This window comes from Chaetodon trifascialis, chromosome 11, assembly GCF_039877785.1.
Source record: "Chaetodon trifascialis isolate fChaTrf1 chromosome 11, fChaTrf1.hap1, whole genome shotgun sequence".
In the NCBI taxonomy this organism is placed as follows: Eukaryota; Metazoa; Chordata; class Actinopteri; order Chaetodontiformes; family Chaetodontidae; genus Chaetodon; species Chaetodon trifascialis.
In genome coordinates, this window is record NC_092066.1 from 9,056,943 (window position 1) to 9,079,683 (window position 22,741).

The 22,741-nt window shown below is 43.9% G+C and overlaps 2 protein-coding genes across 8 annotated transcripts; one reads left to right on the forward strand and one right to left on the reverse strand.

Moving 5' to 3' along the window:
* Nucleotides 1–316: 316 nt before the first annotated feature.
* LOC139339277 (elongation factor 1-delta-like) lies at nucleotides 317–11,073 on the forward strand. 7 transcript variants are annotated; one of them, XM_070974811.1, is made up of 10 exons: nucleotides 336–399; nucleotides 860–881; nucleotides 1,743–1,778; nucleotides 4,161–4,281; nucleotides 6,651–6,707; nucleotides 8,090–8,171; nucleotides 8,334–8,434; nucleotides 8,853–9,041; nucleotides 9,306–9,500; nucleotides 10,944–11,073. In XM_070974811.1, exons 3-10 carry the CDS (start codon nucleotides 1,765–1,767, stop codon nucleotides 10,980–10,982), a joined length of 798 nt encoding a protein of 265 aa, XP_070830912.1. In that variant the 5' UTR covers nucleotides 336–399; nucleotides 860–881; nucleotides 1,743–1,764; the 3' UTR covers nucleotides 10,983–11,073. The 7 variants fall into 7 exon arrangements, with proteins under 7 accessions (XP_070830915.1, XP_070830918.1, XP_070830916.1 ...); XM_070974815.1 differs by lacking the exon at nucleotides 1,743–1,778 and having other exon boundaries at nucleotides 320–399; XM_070974810.1 differs by lacking the exon at nucleotides 860–881 and having other exon boundaries at nucleotides 320–399.
* On the reverse strand, nucleotides 11,038–22,464 carry LOC139339275 (tripartite motif-containing protein 16-like). The gene is made up of 7 exons (XM_070974808.1): nucleotides 21,844–22,464; nucleotides 15,249–15,335; nucleotides 14,907–15,140; nucleotides 13,431–13,590; nucleotides 13,291–13,341; nucleotides 11,765–11,824; nucleotides 11,038–11,679 (listed from the first exon to the last, which is right to left on the reverse strand). The coding sequence occupies exons 1-7, from the start codon at nucleotides 22,429–22,431 to the stop codon at nucleotides 11,153–11,155; spliced, it is 1,707 nt and encodes a 568-aa protein (XP_070830909.1). The 5' UTR covers nucleotides 22,432–22,464; the 3' UTR covers nucleotides 11,038–11,152.
* Between the last annotated feature and the right edge of the window lie 277 nt (nucleotides 22,465–22,741).

Here is a 22,741-nt window from a genome sequence, read left to right on the forward strand (position 1 = left end):
ACACGCAGGCATGTGACATGCCGAACAGCATAAGACCGCTACAAGTCACAGCTCGCTGTTGGCTGCTGGTCTTCTGGAATCATGGGAAATGAAGTCTTCAGCCAAAATGGATCATACCAACCGTAAGATACAATGTGAATAGAGGCGACAACACGGACTCCCTTGTGTCTTCGGGATTTATAGAAAACAAATGATTTTCTGTGTGTTTTTCTGTTATTATATTTTCCGCAAATGTTAAATAAACGCGGAAATCGTTGATAAAGTCATCGTCGGCCCCCCTGTGTAACTGAAGAATACAAGCGTCCCGGCACTGCAAGTCCTCTTCTCCCGTCGGATTACAGCCGAGGCAGCACGCGAATTGACGGTTACCGAGCCATAAAACGTCGAATTAAGCCAAGAGTAAGTGCAGGAAAGTTGTATTTTTATGACCTGAACATGGCAAAAAGTGTGCTGTTCGTAAAAATAATAAACTTTTGAATATTCAGTTTTCTAGCGCCACGTGGTCAACGGACCTACTAGTTGCTGAAGCTGTCAAAAAACTCGCGCAACTAACTTAACTTCAGCTAATGTCTGTGTGAGGAGGAAATACAACACGAAACCCGCTGTCATTACTATCACTCCAACTGTGCCATTTGCCTCTTTTGTGAAGAATATTATACACGATTTCCCACTTATTTCACAGTCTAAGGCGACTTGTACCGATATTTATGTCGTCGAGTTCTAGTATTGAGTTAACTTGATGATGCTGGGATGTTAGCATTCCTCATACAGAATAAATTGTAGTCCAGTGGTTGTGTTATCCATAAAGGTTTGTAGTTTATGAGAGTTTATTGTCTCTTATTTCTATGTTGGGCATTAGCTTCCCATTGCAGTTACCAAAGGTGAGTTGGTGTTAAAGCTGCTTTTCAGCCGATGCCCTAACACATGCACGGTTGTATTGCTATCTTATGGTGTAGTGGACATATTTTACCCTCAGTTGCCAGCTTATCATTAGGTCATTTACACCTGGCCAGAACTAGTGCAGACTTACACAGCAGACCTGCAGTAAATCCTGCCAACATGAAGGGTTGAGCGTTGAGTTTGTGGTTGAACATGTTTTAGGAAGGTGTTGCCTCAATTTTATGGTAATTTGAGAGGTCAAGTTTGTGGGGATGTTGGACTGTATTGCATGTTATTGAGAGGCATTTCCAATATTTCATCCTCCCTCATTAATGTATAGGAAGTAGGGTTGCAACTACCTTATTTTCTCAAATAATGAATCTTACTTTTAAAACTGTGTGAAGAAAACCAGAAAATACTCAAATGTAAGAAGCTGGAGCAAGCATATGTTTGGCATTGACCCAGACAATTAATTTTCAGTCATCGACCGATTCAGCAATTAGCATAAAGTTGGATTAACACCTCTTTAAACAGTTCACAGGAAGGTAGAAATTTATACCAGGCTGCATTAGGTTTATCTTGGCCTACATCATAATCTGGCAACTGAGAGTACATATCTGCACTAACAGTGCTTGCAAGTTAATTGTTTTTTGTTGTGTTTTTATTGGATTATTTTATTATTTGGTTAGCTGTTAGCTGTATTTTATGCATGGAAATGTGAATGATGTCTTTTAGTGGTGATGTTTGCCGGCTTGTTTAAAGGCGGTGCTGCTGTCAGACACAGTTGGATTGTCTTTAATGGAACTTTTTTGCAGATTTCTGTGATTTGTTTTGTATTATTTAAGTATTCCATTCCACAATAGGTAGCGTACATTTTCCTGCAGCATGCCAAAACAAAGGTGAGCCAGACAGTGTTGCTTATGGTGGTTTTTTTTTTGTTTTTTTTTTCTGGATGTTTCAGAAGAAACATCTTGACATATTTAATGCATAAAAACAGTGCTTCCTCATTAATTGGACACAGCTGCTGCTGTGTTTGAAAGGATAACCTTGTTCTAGTGTTGCACCACACCTGCCATTATCTGGGTGTAATTCACCCTGTTTGTTTCAAGTTAAAACTGCAGCGCTTCTCAGTAATAAATATTTGCACGTCATTGATTTTCGGATTTGAAATGAATATGGAGGAAACACTGTAAATGCATCCTAACCTAAATGTTGTCCATTTTCACTTGTCATTTGTGTTAGACACATCACATTTTGCATTGTTTGTTTTGGCTTTGCTTTTTGAAAGGCCAATGTGAGATTGATCATCTATTCGTCTATTCTCAAGCTCATTCTGAACGCTTACTGTAGTGGAAAATGTAAGCTTTTCGATCAGTCCACCATTTCTTGCCTCAAGACCACATTGGCATCACACATTAGCTGTTTTATGAGCTTTCTTTGCGTCTAACCGGCAAAGTTCTGTGATACTAACTTCACACTGAACTAATGGCTCCAGCTTCCACCTGTTGCTTCTTTTCTCTCCTCATAAACCTGACACAAAAGTGTGTAGAGGAAAAAAAGAAAAATGGATCAGTCATTGCTAAACCATCAGCAAGGAGGAGCCCCTCAGCATGCTGCATCGGTGTGGGCCTTCAGCCAGGGTAATGTCCCCACCAAGGACAGAGGCACCATCAGCGGAGACAAAGTCCAGCTTGGGAGGCTGCGCCAACGCACTCGTTTGCCCCAGTCGGAGAGCCAGAGCTCTGGGGCTGAAGAGGAGTGCTTGAGCACCTCCATGGAAGCAAGTGGCTCCTATGGTCAAAGCCCCATCCTTAAGAGCATGCAAGCAGAGGGAATCTGGTCCCAGCGCAGCGCCTTTGAGCAGGCTGAGAGCAACCACCAACGGCGACTCATCTCTAATGGCAGCGGACCACTGTCATCCTCTCCGAGGAGTCCAAACACCAAAGGCTACTTGAGCTTCCAGTCCAGACGCACCCATAGTCAACAGCAGGATCAGGGGCACCCTGTCACCACTGTAAAGGCCTCTGGTACCCCCCACCGTCAGTACAGTAGAGGCCGCAATCGCACCTCCTCTGAGACCGAGCAGGGGGGCAAAGGCAGCAGAGGGCCAACCCAGAGGAAGAGAGGCCTCTCTGAGACGGAAAGCAGGCCCAGATGGGACAAGTATGGCACTTCGCACACAGGGAATGGGAGAGACATGATGTGTGTTTTCGGTTTATTTAATTACTATGATTTTTTTTCTTTTTTTATTTGTTGTCTGTCTGCATTTCTGTTTGGCCTTTTTCCAGTTACACTAACTCGTGTATTGTGTATAATGTGTTGATGTGCAGGTTTATAGATGAGCCTTTTGGGAGTTTTTTTGTTTACACCACATTCAGACTGACTTAAAAGTACCACCCTCATTCATTTAATGAGGTCAATCCCTTAACGCCACAGTGGTGCCAGCACAGAGTTGAAGCTTGCTCAGCTTTTGCCGCGGTGCAGTGCAACATCATGGCAAGGTGCTGTGGTGGCTGGTTGATCAGGTGCTGCTAGCTTGGCGAAAGATTTATTTTCACTGTCATAACTTTGAGTTGTAAAATCCTGTCTTGCAGTGTTCCGACTTCTGATAGGCGTTTAACTTGTAGCGGTTCTTGAAACAACTTGCCCCCTGTCCATACAGCCCTGTGCGTGTTTTTAATGCCCACTAAATCTAGTATTGTGTCAGTATCGCATAAGTACTGCAGCCATGTACTGTCATGTTTAGTACAGTGGGTTTGTGTTTGACGTTCACGCAACAAAATGGACCTCTGCTGTCACTAAGGGTGGGGGTGGGGTGGTGGGTGGCACAGTGACCTACCTTTTGTTCAATAATCCAGACTTTGCCGACCAGGCAACTGTGTTTCACTGGCAGAGGAATGTGTAGATGCCTGTCTGCTGCAGCAACCTGTCAGCAAAATGAGAGGAGAGGTGAAGCATATGTGCAGTAGTTCACCGCCTTTTCCACCCATTAATGTTACTTTTTATTTCACAGATGTCTGTTATTCTGCCATTTATTTACTGCATACATGGTAAAAACTGTCTGTCACGCTTTGTTTCGTCTCTCCCTATTCCACCCACAACTCCATCTGTGGCGCTGCATGATGTTGAACTTGTAACATACATTGACCTGGTCATGCATTTAATTTAGCCCTGTTCTGTCACTCATTTTTGTCCCCTGGCTGTAACAACTAAATAGTAGATGAGCTGTTAGCTGCAGAGAATCGTCTTCTTTCTGCTGAATTTCTGACTTCTCTTCTCAGCAACAACATGAGTGGACTGCAGTGCCTCGCCTCAGAGAAAATCTGGTTCGACAAACGCTGCTACGATGAGGCAGAGAAGCGCTTCTACGAGGGAGCCAATGGACCCTCTGCCCAGCAGCAGGTAGAAGAAGCACATAAAAATCCTACTTCTTTTGGAAACTTAACTGTTCATGCAGCCCAAGAGCAAAGCTTGGGCCTCAGACCTTGTTTAATATCTGCTTGATTATTCTAAGAAATTCTTTAGACGACCTCTATTTCCAAACCTCTTGTCTCCTGCCGTCATCTTTTGAAGTTCCTTTCGTCTCCTGCCTGACACCCCCTCAGCTCATGCTGCCCTGTCAGTCACCAGCCTGTTAGATTAAGCAATAGTTACATCATCGTCAGTCACAGCCCTCGGCAGCCCGGAGCAGCTGTGTGCATGGGAGTTAAGCCACTCGATTTAGAAGTGGCTAGGCCTAGTGAGAGAGGGGTCAGGTGGTTTGGCAGCTGTCTCTGCTTCTCAGGCTGTCCAGGGCGGCAGCGGCTCACAGAGTTTCTACGCTGGCCTGGGAAACAATGGAGAGATTATAGTGTGATCACTTCCAGGTCTTAAAGAGTCATTTCACCCAAATCACAAAAAGCCACATGTCCTCACTTACCCTTTGGGATTTCAGGCAAGGCAGGTTGTTTTATTTGCTGAGGTTTTTGAGATATGGGCCTCTTCTGCTCCACGAACTTGACAGAAACTAAGGTCTGGTTACTCAGAATAATCCATAGATGACGCCATCGGGTTTTTGTTTCTTAGGTTGAGAGTGTCAGTGAAAACAGATAACATTTCAGTAGAGCAGGTAGTGAAGTGGGAACATGGCATGCACTGTGAGAGTTGTATGTCAGGTCATCATCCTCGTTCTGTGTACCTCATGTATGCTGCCAAAATGTGTGCAACCTTGAAACACAACTAAATAACCCTGCAGCTGACATTTATTTGCTTTTGATTGACTGCTCATCCTCTGAATCATCATCCTAAATGCTGGGTGTCTGGGCTGTCCTGCTTTTCTCTGTTTCGCATGCTGCTTTCTGTCTTTGTCACTCCTCCTGCTCCATCACTGCTTTACCCACGTATACCTGCAGGAGAGAGACGTTAATGCCATCCTGCACGACATTGCTAAGTCCCGACAGGATATCCAGCATTCCCTAAACGGAGTGAGTACTGTACTACAAAAGAGCTGCAGGCACACCCCCTGGAGTGGCAGGACTGTGCTCACTAATGTCCCGTACCAGCCCTAAAACAGGGGAAAAGCTGCTTAAATGATGCATGATGATCAAAGTATAGACAGAAAGTTTTTGAGGACATTTTTGTTTTATTTCTGTCGCAGAGCGCCTTCATCCTGCGTTGAGAAGAAGAGTGCTATGTACATACTACATTTTCTGTTCAAAGATGCTTATTCTCCCTTTCACTTCTGCTTGCTTCTTCCATCATCTTCACTGCAATCTGTCACTCAGCTGCTTATATGTTTGTTTTTTACGTCGTTAGCACTGTGTGTGGTCAGTTTTGCATGAACAAGTATCCAAATGTTGTTCGGTTTAAAGGTTCACACTTAGATCTAAAAATAATACTGGTAGGCCTCTAATGTACACTGAAAGCATCATGGGTAGCTGTAATTGTTCCACCTGTCCACACCGGCTGCAGAGATCCCTTCTTAAAGCTATTTCACCGCAGATAACTGATGGTAAAAGCGACAGTCTTTCCTCTGTGTGCAGTTACACACAACAGCTGAATTATTGCCTCAGCAGCCTGAATGTGACAAATCACTTTCACTGTCTTTTCAGTGCAAAAGTCCTTCTTTGAGTTACTACCCCTCTGCGAGGCTCAGCAAGCAAATGCAAGGATGGAGTCCAATACTTAGAAGACTAACCTGAACAACACCCTCTCAATTTGAGCAACTGATGTTTAACCTTTAAAAGTAATTGCATGAAAAGAGCTCTGTGGATGCCTGTAGCACATCTCCTACACTGAAATTGCTTGAAGAAGTGATCACTTTGCTGCCAGTATGGACAGGAAAAACAATTAGTGTGATTAAGAACTCAGTATGTCTCAGCTTATACATCGGTTTGGAAATATTCTCTTATGGACTTAGGAAAAAAAATGTGAACCTAAAGTCAGCCTTAACTTCACTACACCAGTAAGAGCTGCTGTGTTGTTTGCTGGAGACGGCTTGTTTGAGGACATGACAGGTGGTTTTACAGCCCATGTCATAAACATGTGGTAAAACAGTTTAAAAAGCTCTTTGGAGCTGCAGGATTGGTTGATATTTCCCATTTTGCACAACTAGTCAGTTGATATAAAAGGTTTTAAACTTAAGTTTCATCCCGTTTCTCTAACAATATCAGTTTCTGTCCTGTAACTGACGACTCTGACGTTGCAGCATGTGTAGCATCCACTTTTCTACCTACAACCAGTCCTTTTCTTTTTGTCTTCATCACCTTCACCTTGTACATCAATGGGTGCAGGTGAAAACGACCCTGCAGCAGGCCAAAGGGCGGCAGCAGAAACGGCAGCACAGAAACGTAAGTCCTGTCGCGTGCATGGCTGAGGCAGACAGCCGGGTGTGCTGGCTGTGTCAGCCGTTGCCTGGAGTGAAGTGTGCTACCATTATCACAGCACTGAGATGTCTCATCCTTTTCCACCACCTCACCATCCTGCATCTTTTTTGAGAGCTCACATGCCACCACTAACTGATTGAGGGTGTATAACTTGGGGGGAAAATACAATCTTGATGATTTCACGAGATCAAACACTATTAAAATGCTAATCTTCATATTTTAATAACCCATTTCTGTATCTTCCATCTTGAAAGCTCCATTCTCATTATTCTCATTTACAGTTACCTGTCATGTAACTCCTGGGATCAGTCATGATTAAACTTAAAGGCACAGTTAGACATTTTGGGAGATCCACTTATTTTCATCGTGTCTGGGAGTTGCATCAGAAGGTCGATGCTGCGCTCAAATCTGTCCTAGCTTGGCACGAAGACAGGAAACAGGGAAACAGCTAGTCTGTTTCTGTCTAAAGATATTAAAAACAAAAGAATAGAAGAGTTAGTTTCCTTTATTTACCCCTGTTTTCAGCTAAACTTACATTTTAAAGACAAATACAAGAGTGGTATTGATCCTCTCATCTCCTGACATGTTTGAGGCTACAGTGCGCTGCTTTTTTTGCTCAGGCTAAAGTGAGAATGATCGTTCATGGCATGTGAGAGTTTGCAGTGAGTTTGATTATCTGTAGCCTGTAAGCAAATCAGGTGCCAGTAACAGCACAATGGCCACCGCCTCTCAGAACAACACCATGTAAATGACGCTCTGGACTGTTTAAAGCTTGATACTGTTAGCCAAACTGGCTCAGGTGCTAATGGTGGAAAATAAATAATTAAATGTGCTACTGTATCGTACTTAAGTACACATTTGAGGTACTTGTACTTATATTTTCTGCTACTTTTTACTTCTGCTTCACTGCATACCAAAGGCAGAGACCTTTTACTCCACTATGTCTACTTTTTTTTCCCCTAACATGTCAGACTATTGCCTTTACTGCTATTAAAAAAAATTGTTGGGTAAAAAAAGTTCTCCTGAAGCAATATCTGTTTGCAGGTTTGTTTTAAAAAAAAAAAAATCTTTGCACAGTTTGCCTGCATGCTGATATTGTAAACTTTAAAGCGTCTTTATTTGGGATTGTGGGAGGTCATTTTAACATCAGCACTGTGTGTGTGACATGTGTCCCAGTCATTGTTGTGTAATAGATTTTAGCCTTGCATGTTCTCTTTTTCCTCGCTTGCCTCTTCCCTTCAGGCTTGAATTGGATCTCAACCTGGATGATGGTGCATTTATTTTGTTCCCATTTGACCTGACCTGCAAAATGACATTTGCTAATTAATTTGTTTATCTTTCCACAGTCGTCATCACATGCAGGAGGAGACCAGGAGCTGGTTTCACGAATGAAGAGTCTGGAACTGGAGAACCAGGCTCTGCACAAAGGTGTGTGTGCGTGCGTGCGTGCGTGCGTGCGTGCGTGCGTGCGTGCGTGCGTGCGTGCGTGCGTGCGTGCGTGCGTGCATGGAGTTTTTTCATGTCTTTGAGCTTCTGCTTACTTGTTGCACAGTGTTCATGCTTAACTTTGTTACTGTGTTTGCCTGTTAGTGATCGGGGAAATGAGAGCAGCCCTGCAGAAGCTCGAGTCCAGAGTGGGTGTGCTGGAAAAGACCCCTGCAGCAGCAGCAGCGGTCGTCCCATGTGCTAAGGTAGCTAACTAAGAATTTAGTTTAGAATAATATACTTATAATAATAATAATAATAGTAACATACTGTATTAAAGAGATGTCTGAAAGAGGCAAGACGGCTGTGTCTCTCGAGACGAGCTTTGAATATGTTATCAACTTTTATCTGCTTTTGTTATTTCTGTTTGCTTTGTCGTGACTGATGTTTATGATTATACTAGATTGAATTGTTTTGTATTGGGGAAGACTTTTTTATATGCTTCCTTCCTCCTCTGCACATATCTATTGATGCTCTATTATCATATGTCTCATACCACATTGTTTTAATTGTGTAAAGAGATAAAAACAAAAAAAAAAGACGTAAAGTTAAAGCCTCATTGGAAAAGGTTTTGTAAACAGCTCATCCCCACAGCTATTTATCCCTTTCCATTGTCTTCATCAGGCTGCGCCAGTCAAACAGGTGGAAAATGGAGATGACGACGACGACGATGACATTGATCTGTTTGGCAGTGATGAGGAAGATGAGGAGGCAGCCCGCCTCAAGCAGGAGCGTGTGGATGCCTATGCAGCAAAGAAATCCAAGAAACCTGCCCTCATTGCAAAGTCGTCTATCCTGTTGGATGTCAAGCCCGTATGTATCACGTAGCTCATATGCCGGTTCTGTTACAGTTATGTTCTCACTTCAGAAAGACTTAACATCAGGAAATTCCCAAGCCATGAATTTTTTTGAATGTTAAATTACTGTCTAATTAATCAATCTACTTTAATATTTTTAATCATTCAGCCAAAGTGACACCTAATGCATCAAAGCCTGGATCTCCAACAAGATAGTTAAACGTGCGTGTAGTATGACGCATGCTGTGCCATGTCTGTCTGTCCTCTGCGTCCCCTTTAGTGGGACGATGAGACTGATATGGGGAAGCTGGAGGAGTGTGTGCGCTCGGTGCAGATGGACGGGCTCCTGTGGGGAGCGTCCAAACTGGTGCCAGTTGGCTACGGCATCAAGAAGCTGCAGATCAGCTGCGTGGTTGAAGACGACAAAGTTGGCACAGACATCCTGGAGGAGGAGATCACCAAGTTTGAGGACTTTGTAAGTACCAATCCAATTGACGTACTTTAAGGGTCAGGAAGTGGTATCTTGCCGTGTAGATTGATAATTTTATCAAGGATTTAAGACGTGTGTTTTACTCTTCTGCCTCCACCTCGGTAGTACAGTACAGAGCTGAGATTTCATTTGTGGTGCTCACAGAATTGGAAAATTGCAGTACAAAATTCAGCAACAAAGTCTCCTTCCAGAATCTGTGTCAGTCAGTGTGTTACCTGTATTTTACAGGTAATCTGAGAGCGCTTGTAGCTGTACTGTAGCCTTGTTATTGTAAATAATGCCAGTGATCAATTTCTTCTCTGACCTTATTTTGGAAGCATGTCTTCATCATTTTAATTGCATTAGTGACAGAAAAAGATGCTTCCTGACTAGTTCAATTGTGAAAACTGACATTTTGACTTCTCGTGGCTACTTTGTGTTCATTTCAGTTTTAGTCTTTCGGTGGAATTAAGAGTTCATGCTACGTAATCTCTTTCACGCAGCGGCTCTGCTGTCGCAGTGTTACTCATTGTCCCTGTGTGAAGTCTTTGTCTGGTACATGCATACCTGTAAAAAGCTGAAATCCTATTAAACAGATATATGGCCAAGAAATAAGCATCCTCCAGGGGAAATCAGGTTTACACGACATAACCACTTTACTTAATTGCACATAAACACACTGATCTTATCTACAGACCTCACTTAATAGATCATGAATCATCCCTATGAAAGTGTTGTGTTTATTGGCTTTCTCCAAATTAACAGGGAAAGAAAAGTCATTTTCCAATGCAGTGAAGCACCACCGATTCAATTCTTTTCCCTTCCACTGTAAACCTTTGCCATCTTAAACAAAATGATCTGCATTGTTAGAAACTATTAGAGGTGAGCTTTGTGAGAACCAAACTTTAATAACAAAGAGAACAGAAATGTACTTCCAGGAAAAAAAGGGTAATTCATGAACCAAAAGATAAATATGCTCGTTCACTTTCAGGTATAGAGATTGATAAAAAAGCAACTCTGATGGCTGTCCATTAAATTAAAATGACTGGCCATCAACTTAGTTTAACACAAGAAACTGGAAACAAGTCATTAAATTTCGCCCAGCACCAAGTTCATATGTCTGAATATTTCTTTGTAAGATGGCAGATTTTTAGATAAGATAATGTGCTAAATAGTGGGCTTCAGTGCTGGTAGCTGGATTTTGTAACTTTGGACAAACCGTTTCCAGTCTTTGTGCTAAGCTAACTGTCTGCTGAACAGATGAGAGTGGGGTCGACTTTATCAAAATCTCTGCTAGAAAATGAATAAGCTTATTTCTCAAAACTTACATTCTCTTAATTATAAACATTGTCATAGTCTTTAAATCTGTATCTGACATGCAGTGTTTTAAAATAATGTCTTTGATGCATAATAAATCCCAACATAACACCGTTTTTTCTTCCTTTGCAGGTCCAGAGTGTAGATGTTGCTGCCTTCAATAAGATCTAAGCTCCACCAGCTCGCTACCTGCTCACCCAAAGTGTTGCTGCTGCTCCCGGCTGCTTCCACGGTTATTAAAATGCTAAGTTTTGAGCACAAATCTGCCTCCTTTTCGTTTTTAACCCCCGTGCTTAAACGCTAACTTAAGAGGTGTGATTCTTGATGCGAGTGCAGTCAGCTTAAAGAGAGCACAGCTTCAAAGAAGAGCCCAACCCCACCCAAAATCCTGCATAGATGGGCTGGCTGAATGTAGTCTTGACTCTATGAAGTAAAACCATTGAATCAGTAACGTTATAGAAGGACAGAGTCCCAGCCCTGAAGTCCAGATATACTCCGATCCTGCTGCTGCAGGACGCAGCGATGGCCACGCTCTCCTTATTGTGCTGAAACGAGCAGACAGAGTAAGAGCAGTCCAGGCTCCAGGACTTAGAGTTGTGTCCAAGCTTGCAGTCGCTCCCTCCTCCATTCCTGCTCATGTTTTTGTAGCAGACACCAACGGAGACCCCTCCAGTGCCGGCCCACTCTACCTCCCAGTAGCAGCGTCCTGCCATCCCCGCTCTGCACAGCACCTGAGCCCAGCTGGTGAAGCGAGACGGGTGGTCCGGGTAGGGCTGCGGCTCCAGGCGCGTGGTCACCCCTCGCCCACTGTCAGAGAAGCTCAGATAAGGGTTGGCCGTGTTGGGGTCCAGGGTTAGATCACTGGAATCTGGACACGTAAGATGCACATTAGACACCAGAGCAGAAGTCACTGGTTTCATAATGATTTTTTTTTTTTAAGTCGCTGTACTCACATTGTAGAAAATCAGCTCTCGTCTTCGGCTCTGAGTTGTATGATGTGTCACTGTCTTTTGCTGTTAGATACATGGAGGGGTGACAGTTATGAATCAGAACAAAGACAAAGTGGGAGAAGCCATTTCAGACGCCACTGGTTCTGGAAGTATAAGTCCTATTCATTTTTGTCCATAGTCAGTGTTTCGTGACGCACAGTTGGAGCTTTTTCACTGTTTGGATGTGCACAAAACTCCTGGTTAAATCATCAATACAAACAACGTACAAATTTTTTTTTTAGTCTAACCTATCTACATAAATAGGTCGCGGCAGACATTGACTACATCACACAAAGTGCGTTTCAGCCAGTGGAGAATGTAAAATAATGAAAAAGAGTTGAAGTTGAAACAGCTGAAACTTGTGGCCATAATACGGCAGGTAACATCATCCAGCTGGGTCATGTGTTTCTATGTTCAGTAAGCTTGAGGATGTCACATAAAGACCAAATTTAAGGTGGGACGACAGAACAGAGGAAACATTGTGCATAATCTTTTGCTTAAAGCAGGCCTTTAATCGAATGTAGCTGAACTTACTGACTAGATTACGTTTGTTACCTCTTTAAATGGGTCCAGCTGACTTTTTAGTGGTTCCAAGCTGACTGGTTTTAAGGATCCTGTAAACGGGATCTTAAATACACACTTGATGGCTACGTACACGTGATACCATGCTAAAAGACGGAGGCTAAACTTTCGTATCCCGGGCATAATGCTCACCTTCATTACATTACCTGCATTTGTTTGACAGTTTCACTTAATATTTACTTTTCAGATTAAATATATTCAAACTTGGTGATTTTGATGCTTCTTAAGAAGAGCTGGAAAATGCAAACAGGCCTGTTTTTCTGAGTTCATGCGAAGTTGATCACATAGGATATGAAGCTTTGCTAACTTCCAACAGTATTTAGAGAAGTTAAAATTAGCTCAACCCCAATGATCTCCAGCAGAAAATGCAACATACACATTAAACAGCAGTAATATTAATCTAAATTTATACATAAGCTAACAGTAAAACACTGACAGGGTCCACTGTACTGTAAAATGAGGAGCCTGCTTTTACTTTTCATGCTTAAAATGTAGCTAATTATACATAGTTTCATCTGGAGTGGAGTATTTTGACAGTGTAGTATTACTGCTTTCACTAAACATCCGAATACGTCTTCCACCGCTGCTAACTGTGCGTAAATAAACAGCATTGTTCTTGTATTTCAGTGAAGGACAGAGCACTAACTTAACATATGAGGCCAGTTTCTAAACAGTGAGTAAATACAAAACAGTGGATGTGCTATTAGTGACTTTTTTAGTGTTACCTGCTCAGTTATTACTGTGGGTAATGAGCTACCAGGGCTTTCAGCTCGCCATAGTGGACAGAAAGCTTGACAGACAGACCTGTTGGTCCACAGTTACGGTTGCTTTGCTATGATTGGACAGTTGGTAATCAGGAGGCAGGGTTTAGTAAGCTGCCAAAGTGACCACCAAATAAGCTCACATACCTTTAGTCTTTTCAGAGGTAACTTTATTGCTGGTTTCCTTCAGGGAAATTGCTGGAAATGCAGAGGAGCAAAGTCAGTATTTACTGTTCACAGTTTAAAAAGAAAACAATCATCTTTATGGTAATCCTGCACAGACATACCCTTATCAGAGATCCTGTTGAATTCTCTCTCAAGTGTTTCATCCAGACTGTCTTTGAGATCAGCCAGGGCTCCTCTCATGCTTTTATACATCAAATATGGAAGTGCGTCAGCGTTGGGCATCTCCACCGTCTTCGAAGGGAAGTGAAGAGACTTGCACTTCTGCAGTGACACACAACCAAATTAGAGGTATTTGAATACAAACCTGAGCAAATCAGGAAGGAATGGCTTTGTGGGTCGTGAAACTACATCAAATTCACGTCAGAGTCAAAGGGTCTGTCAGGAAGCATCAAGGGTATTAATGAACAAATAAATGAAAATGTAAATGTTAAACAGGGTAAATAAAGTAAATCCACTGCACCAGAATAATAATGTAACGCTCCACAGTTATTACATTTAATGTGATCGTTCTCAATTACAGTACTGCCTCATTACTGTGAAAGAAATGTCTGACATAATCAATACCTCAGAGGTTTAACCAGTCAGATTTTTGGGAGAAACACCGGGCTGCCAAATATAAGTCTATCTGGTAGCCTTTCATACAGTACGTCATAGAGACTTGTTATGAAAACAGATCTACTATGAGAGCTGAGAGCTGAGGGCCAGGTGCCACTGCAGATGCCATATATCCAAACAAGTGTATGACTGTGACTGACAGTGAGCCACCACTCCCTGTTTTGGAATCTAATACTTTAAAAGTTGTTCTATTGTGTTTTATTTCCTCATATTTTCATCTTGATTTTTAGTTTAATGTAAAGATATAAAGGGGGCCAGAAGTCACTGCTGCAGGTTTGACCTCTGTATATTAGCACACACTGTATATCAGCAGATTTTTTTAGAGCACTTTGATTAAAAAAAAAACATTTTAAAAAGATCTTGTACTATAACATAAAAAAAATAAATATGGTTCAGTTAATTTTTTTTTTTTTTTTTTTTTTACATATTGAAGTAAGCAGAAACTTTAGGTTTTTTTTATGATTTTAAAGGTTACGTGGATTGAACCACCTCTTCAGACAGGTTAACATGAAGTGTTTAAATAATGAAGAGTAAAATTAAATTAAAAAAACAAAACAATGGTGCAGTCTCCGGGTAGATCAGTTGACAGCTTTTGTTAAGGGTGAGCAGGAGTTCAGTCACTTGATAAAAGTGTCTTAGTGCTCACCTTCACTGAATAATTTTCCTTTTCCTTTACTCCTAAGTTGACTTTTAAGTGTAATTCTTAGATGTTTTGTAAGTACGGGCCCAGAAATATCACAAAGAGCCTGAAAGGTGACGAAAAAGATCTAGAAACATGTTCGTACCATGCAGCCAAGTGAGGAGGCTGCTTCAATAATTAAGGTTTGAGGAGACAGAAGCATGTAAAATCATCTGTGTCTAAAAATTTAAACCCCAGCTTATTTTTTAAAATTTTCTCAGGTGATAAAAGCGCGACTGGACTAGCCTCTTCCCTTATTACTGAGTCCTCTGTTGTTGCTTACCTGAAGGAAGTGGATGTGGTCCTCGGCGTGAGAGAGCTTCTCCAGCTCAGCATCAGCCCTCCTGAATTCGACCGTCTCCCTCTGTATCTTCTCCAGCAGCTCCTCGGCCCGATCGAGAGCCGCTCTCTCCTGGACTCTGAACAGCTCCTTCAGCTCACAGCTTTGTTTCTCGATGGAGCGGATCAGCTTGGAGAAAATCCTCTCGCTCTCCTCCACCGCCGCCTCTGTGGAGTGCTGTGGAGGATAAGGTTTTCTCTTCTCAGTCTTCAGGAATCATGAACACCACATCTGTGTTTGTTGACCGTGTCAACAACATGTCTGAAGCTTTGAAAAAATGCTCACCTTGATGTATCTGACAATATATCTAAGTTCCTTCTCTGTGTCCTTCAATTTCTGGCCAGACTTCAAACAGGTTTCTTGGAGTTTTTTCTAAGAGAATAACAAGAGATGAGTATCACACACTGCGGTCCCTGAGGTCGCTCACTCGAACATTTCCTCCACGCTTGACTTTCAAGATGGAAAGTTTTGATTTTGCAATCAAAGGGTTGGATAGCTCTGGAAGGCCTTTGGTCTATCAAACTAAACTTTTCAGGAACATCAGAGCACAAGATTGGGCTGCAAGACCAGGGCACATTTTACACTCCGTGTGTTCAATATTTGAAACACTTTGCCTTTACATCAGGCAATAAAGGCATGTCCTCCATCATAGATACCAGATATACAAATTAGGCCCATTTATCAACACAACATCAGCTGAGGCTACGACACACGGCTCATGGAGGCAATTAGGTACTTTTAAAAACCCTCAATCAAGCTTTAAAAACACTACGTCTCCCACAACTTGATAGCATCATTCATTAAACAATCCCTGCTGGATAGATGTCTACATTTCTCAAACTCCACAACGTGGAGGCTGAGTTCATGTCAACATCCTACTCATCAATACAGTGGGAACCATCTTGGGAAATATACTTGTTTGCATTCTTTTGGAGAGCTAAATGATGAGACTGACACTTTTATCCTGTTTGTATGCTAAATATAAGGCAACAGAAAGCAGCCAGTTAGCTTAGCTTAGCTTAGCTTAGCGTAAAAACTGAAAACAGGGACAGGGAATTTTCCTGGGACCGACCCGGACATTTCCCAGGACTTTCCCAGGACCGACCCGGACATTTCCCGGGACTTTCCCAGGACCGACCCGGAAATTTCCCGGGACATTGCCGGGACGACCCAGGTAAGTTCCGGACTGATCCGGGAAAGTTCCGGAAAACAGCTAGCATAGCTCTGTCTAAATATAGACAGCTCCTCCAAAGCTCAATAATTAACACATATCTTGGTAATTTAACTTAGAAAAATCTGATTGTAAAAGTGACATTTTGTAAGTTTACAGCAGTTTGTGTCTTATATCTTGGCTGGGAATAGTAAACTTCCTGGAGTCTCAGCTGGTCACCTGGCAACTATTCCCTGCAGTTTCCCTGTTTTCCAGTCTTAGTGCTAAGCTAACTGCTGCTGGCTGCAGCTTTGTATTTTGCAGACGGGTGTGAGAATGGTATCAACCTTGCCATGTAACTCACGGACAGAAAGAGAAGATATATGTTTCCCAAAATGCCAAAATGTTGCCTTAGTGCCTGAAACCAAACACAGGAGGGACAGAAAAAGACTAAACAAACTGGTCAGGAGATCTGGCTCTGTCCTGGACGAGGTGGTGGGTGTTAAACAAGCAAACATCAATCATGGACCACCCATCCCACCCCGTGCATGAGACAGTGGGGGGCTAATGCAGCTCCTTCAGTAACAGACTGTTGCATCCAGTGTGTAAGACAGAGACACAGGTCCTCCATCCCAACAGCTGTCTGACTGTTTAACTCCAGCAGCATTCATGCAGCACTGTGTTGATGCTGTTTTAGCGGGCATTTTCCAGGTGGGCCGACGTGCTATTTGGGCCTATAGTCGGCCACTTTTTTTTATTTTAAATATTGGTCTGGCCAGCCCAAAACACCAGACAGTCGATCAGCGGCCCGATTGACATTGCGCTGGCCCAATCACATCGTTAAACACCAACCCCTTTTGGTCTAGCCGGCATAATGCATCCGGCAAAACAAACAAAAAAAAGTCAGCGCAAGAGTTTGTTCATAACCAACTACCGGTCCTCGACACACGCTGGTCTGCTTCCAGAAAATAAGTTATTTTCTTCAATGACGCTTGACGGGGCTCATCTCGCCCAATCATATCATGAAACACTTCCCCTCTTTTGCGTCAGTAACGTAACCTGTTAGGATCTTCGAAAATGGAGAGAAAACGAAAAGAAGGCGCAGAGAAACAAAAAAGAAGCTGGCTCTTCAAGCCAACGCTGCCAAATGCGCAAAATTTCTGATATGTTTGCCGCGTCAGGGTCTTCATCAGCTCCGGTGGGCGATGACAGTGGTGATGACGACACTGAACTGACTCCTACGCTGACTAGTCTCTCTCTCTCTCTCTCTCTCTCTCTCGCTCTCTCGCTCCCCGTCCTTGGTAAGTTCACAGTTGATGTAAAAGACACAGATGATCCTCTCATTCTCAGGTTGTTGTTGTTGTTGTCGTCGGTTGTCGGATCCCGACCTGGATTGTTAATAGTGTGTGAGTGTCCGGGTCGGATCCGGGTCTGGTCCCGGGTCGGACTCGGGGAATTTACATGGGGCCAACCCGGAACTTATCCGGGACCGACCCGGAAATTTCCCGGGACCGACCCGGGACTTACCCGGGACCGACCCGGAAATGTCCCGGAATTTACCCGGGACCGACCCGGAAATTTCCCGGGACTTTCCCGGGACCGACCCGGAACTTACCCGGGACCGACCCGGAAATTTCCCGGGACATTGCCAGGACCGACCCGGGTAAGTTCCGGGTCGGATCCCGGGTCTGATGCTGAAAAACTGATTCATGCCTTTAATTCAAGCTGACTCGACCCAGCTGTTGCCATCATCATTATTATTATTATCATCAGTGTGTGTCCCAGGTCGGATCCCTGCTCGGTTATATGGGTTATTATTATTATTATTATCATTATTATTATTATTATTATTATTATTATTATTATTATTATTATTATTATTATTATCATTGGTGTGTGTGTGTGTGTGTGTGTGTAGGTTCAGAACCCGATCCCAGATCATGCCTTTAATTCAAGCTGACTCGACCCAGCTGTTATCATCATCATTATTATCATCAGTGTGTGTCCCGGGTCAGATCCCCGGTCGGATCCAGCCCGGGTTGTTGTTATTAGTATTATTATCATTAGTGTGCGTGTCTCTGTGCGGCCCGGTACCAAATGGCCCACGGGTGATGATGATGATGATGCTACAGTGCAGCATGCAGTATCTCACACTGTCCCTAAGAAGCCGGTGCAAGCGCAAACTCAGTTCCAAATAATGGATCGATTCCGTCCACTTCTCTGCTGCGTAATAGTCCAAAGCCAATCCATACGCAGCCGTGAGGGGCATGAGCTCCTCCGTGGGGAAATTTCTGAAATAGTAGTTTTCATATTGTGCGGCTGACTTAAAAATCAAAATTCAAACAAAGCAACAGCGCGTAGCCTCGTGCGCAAAATTCAACCATGATAAGATAATATCCGACATATCTGCTTCCTCTGTCGTCTTCTCCTGCCGGTAACTTTCCCGTGTCTGTGTGGTGGTCTGCTGAAGCCTTTAGGGGTCCGTGGGAATTCCGGGATTGGGCCTTTCAGATGTTACCGGCTCGGGTCTCTCAGTGGGGGTCTGGGACGGACTGACCATCTGACATAGCGGGCATTTTCACGGTGGGCCGACGTGCTATTTGGGCCGATAGCCGGCCACTTTTTTAAATTTTATTTTAAATGTTGGTCTGACCAGCCCATAATACCAGACAGTCGATCAGCGGCCCGAAAGACATTAAACACCAACCCCTTTCGCTTTGGTCTAGTCGGCATAATGCATTCGGCAAAACAAGCAAACAAAAAAGTCAGCGCAACAGTTTGTTCATAACCACCGACCGGTCCTCGACACACGCTGGTCTGCTTCCCATAAGTTTTTTTCTTCAGTGACGCTTGACGGGGCTCATCTCGCCCAATCATATCATGAAACACTTCCCCTCTTTTGCGTCAGTAACGTAACCTGTTAGGATCTTCGAAAATGGAGAGGAAACGAAAAGGAGGTGCAGAGAAACCGCAAGACAAAAAGAAGCTGGCTCTTCAAGCCAACGCTGCCAGATGCGCAAAATTTCTGATATGTTTGCCGCGTCATCAGCTCCCGTGGGCGATGACAGCGGTGGTGGTGGCGACACTGAACAGGGACATGCAGTAAACGCTGCGGTAAACTGGACTGCTTTCCTCCTTTATGACAGGATTCAGACACTCCGACTCTGACTAGTCTCTCTCTCTCTCTCTCTCTCTCTCTCTCTCTCTCTCTCACACACACACACACACACACACACACACACACACACACACACACACACACACACACACACACACACACACACACACAGAGGATGCCTTCACTTGTTTGTTATAAGAGGAGTCTTTTAGGGGATGACTGGGGGATGTGTGTGTGTGTGTGTGTGTGTGTGTGTGTGTGTGTGTGTGTGTGTGTGTGTGTGTGTGTGTGTGTGTGTGTGTGTGTGTGTGTGTGTGTGTGTTCCGGGTCGGATCCCTTCCCGGGTTATTATTATTATTATTATTATTATTATTAGTAGTAGTAGTAGTAGTAGTAGTAGTAGTAGTAGTAATATTATTAGTGTGTGTGTCCCGGGTCGGATCTCTGCCGGATTGTTATTATTATTACAAGTGTGTGCATGTCCGGGTCGGATCCGGGTCTGGTCCTGGGTCGGACCCGGAACTTATCCGGGACCGACCCGGAACTTACCCGGGACCGACCCGGAAATTTCCCGGGACATTGCCGGGACCGACCCGTGTAAGTTCCGGGACCGACCCGGGAAAGTTCCGGGTCAGACCATGTAGGTACCGGGTCGGATCCCGGGTCGGATGCTGAAAAACTGATTTATTCCTTTATTTCAATCTGCCAAAGACAATGATGGTGCACTTCTGCACAGCCATTATTGAGTCCATCCTCAGCTCCTCCATCACCATCTGGTAGAACAAGGGCAGACAGCAGCGTGTCATTCGGTCTGCAGAGTAGGTGATCCGCTGCAATCTCCCGTCTCTCCAGGACCTGTACGCCTCCAGGACCCTGAGGCGTGCAGGAAAGATTGTGGCTGATCCCTCCCACCCCGGACATAAACTCTTGGAGACACTCCCCTCTAGCAGGAGGCTGCGGCCCATCAGGACCAAAACCTCACGCCACAAGAAGAGTTTTTTCCCGTCTGCTGTCAGCCTTATTAAGAAGGCCCGGAACCCCCCCCCCCCCCCCCCCCGACACTCTTCACACTCCGCCTCCGACTCTACTTGTCACATTGACATTACCATAACTCTGTGCGTTACATTAACGCTCTGCTTGGACTTCCTTTTTTGAAAAAACAGACTGTGCTTCTGTAAAAACAACAAAAAAAACCAACAGACTTGTGTATTTATATTCTTATATTTTCTACTATTGCTATATTTGTACTTATTGTTATATTTTTTTACTTTCTGTTATGTTTTTACTTTTCTAATGGCTTCTTTTTAACAGATTTGTCATGAACCAACCTCACCAAAGCAAATTCCTCACATGTGTAAAATCGTACTTGGCAATGAAGCTTTTTCTGATTCTGATTCTGATTCTGACTGACCTAGCTGTTACCATCATTATTATTATCATCATCAGTGTGTGTCCCGGGTAGGATCCCAGCCTGGTTGTTGATATTGTTAATATCATTATTATTATCATTGGTGTGTGTGTGTGTGGTCAGAACCCAATCCCAGATCATGCCTTTAATTCAAGCTGACTCGACCCAGCTGTTATCATCATCATTATCATTACCAGTGTGTGTCCCGGGTCAGATCCCGGATCCTCTCTCTCTCTCTCTCTCTCTCTCTCTCTCTCTCTTTCTCTCTCTCTCTCTCACTCTCACACACACTCACACACACACACACACACACACACACACACACACACACACACACACACACACACACACACTAATAACTAACTAACTAACTAACTAACTAACTAACAACAACCCAGGAAGGGATCCGACCCGGGACACACACACTAATAATAATAATAATAATAATAATAATAATAATAATAATAATAATAATAATAATAATAATAATAACAGTACAACAACAACAACAACAACCTGAGAATGAGAGGATCATCTGTGTCTTTTGCATTACATCAACTGTGAACTTACCAAGGAAAAGGGATGCAAGTGACGTCATCCCCTAAAGGACTCCTCCTATACGAACAAATGAAGGCATCCTGAGTGTGTGTGTGTGTGTGTGTGTGTGTGTGTGTGTGTGTGTGTGCCGGGTTGGATATAGGTCTGGTCACGGGTCGGACCCGGGTAAGTCCGGGAATTTATCCGGGGCCGAACCGGAACTTATCTGGGACCGACCCGGAAAAAAACGTGTAAACAACACTTTTTGGAAGTATTTCATGTGTCCACTCTCACTAATTCCTGTAAACCCATTGCATGGCTTAAGGTACGTGGTTTTTAAGAGTTGCACAGTTGTTATACACATCCAAGAGACTGAAAAGAACGAAAAGGTGTGCGTCATCGAATGTGAGGGACCGGTATGGTCCAAAACTTCAGGGCCGATTTTTTGTCCCAGTCCGCCCCTGACCCCAGCAACAGTATTCTTATAAGCTTGTACACAATTATGTACAGCTGAAATCTATGTATGTTTTATGTATGCCTCTCTTTTTATACCTTGCTGGCGGTCACAGTTCAATTTATATATAATTTGACGTAACTGCACATCGAGAAACATGAACACTATATGTTCATTTATAGTTCGTGCATGTGAAGAGTCGCCGGCACCCACCTGCTGAGCTGCCCTCTCGTCCACCAGCAGCACCGCGTCGTGGCCCCGGTGTCGCTCTTTGACGCACTGGGAACAGACGTACTGCTGGTCGGTGCGGCAGTACATCCGCAGGGATTTATCGTGCTGCGGGCACAGCTTCTCCCTCAGCTGCTCCGAAGCCGGGATCAACCTGTGGGCCTTCCCCTGAAAGCGTTTGTCGTGCGCTTTCAGGTGAGCCGCACAGTAAGACTCCGAGCAGAGCAGGCAGGATTTCACCGCTTTGCTCTTCCTCCCCGTGCAAACGCCGCATTTCACATCCTCTGCTTTGGCCGAGTGCTGATCAGCAGCTTGAAATCCAGACTGCTGAAACTTTTCCACCACTTCGCCGAGGACTGTGTTCCTACTCAGCACAGGTCTCGGATTGAACACCTGCCTGCACTGAGGGCAGCTGAACTGGCCTTTCTGCTTGGCCCTGTTCCAGTAGTCTTCAATGCAGTCCAGACAGTAGCTGTGTCCACAGGGGATCGTCACCGGGTCCCTCAAAACCTCCAGACACACCGAACAACAAAACTGCTCTTGCTCAACAGAAATAGTTGTCGCTGCTGCCATTTCCAACAAAATGTGAACAGAAACTGGAGGGACAAAGATGGGCGGGGCTCACAGGTGTGCACATACCAGCTTCTCAGGTTTCACCTGCTGCACCGCGAGGCCTCCAATCACAGCCGGCAAACCAGCAAAAAGGCTGTCACAGGTGAGGCATTAAAGAGCAAAGAGCAGCCTCCTGTTGAACTGCCTCTTCTAAATATAGCACACGGGATGCACTGACCTGTGATCAGTCTGACACATAACATCTCACACAAAGGCACTGCAGCTGTGGCACCTGTTGTTCCACGTCTGCATCCAGCACTGATACCTGTAT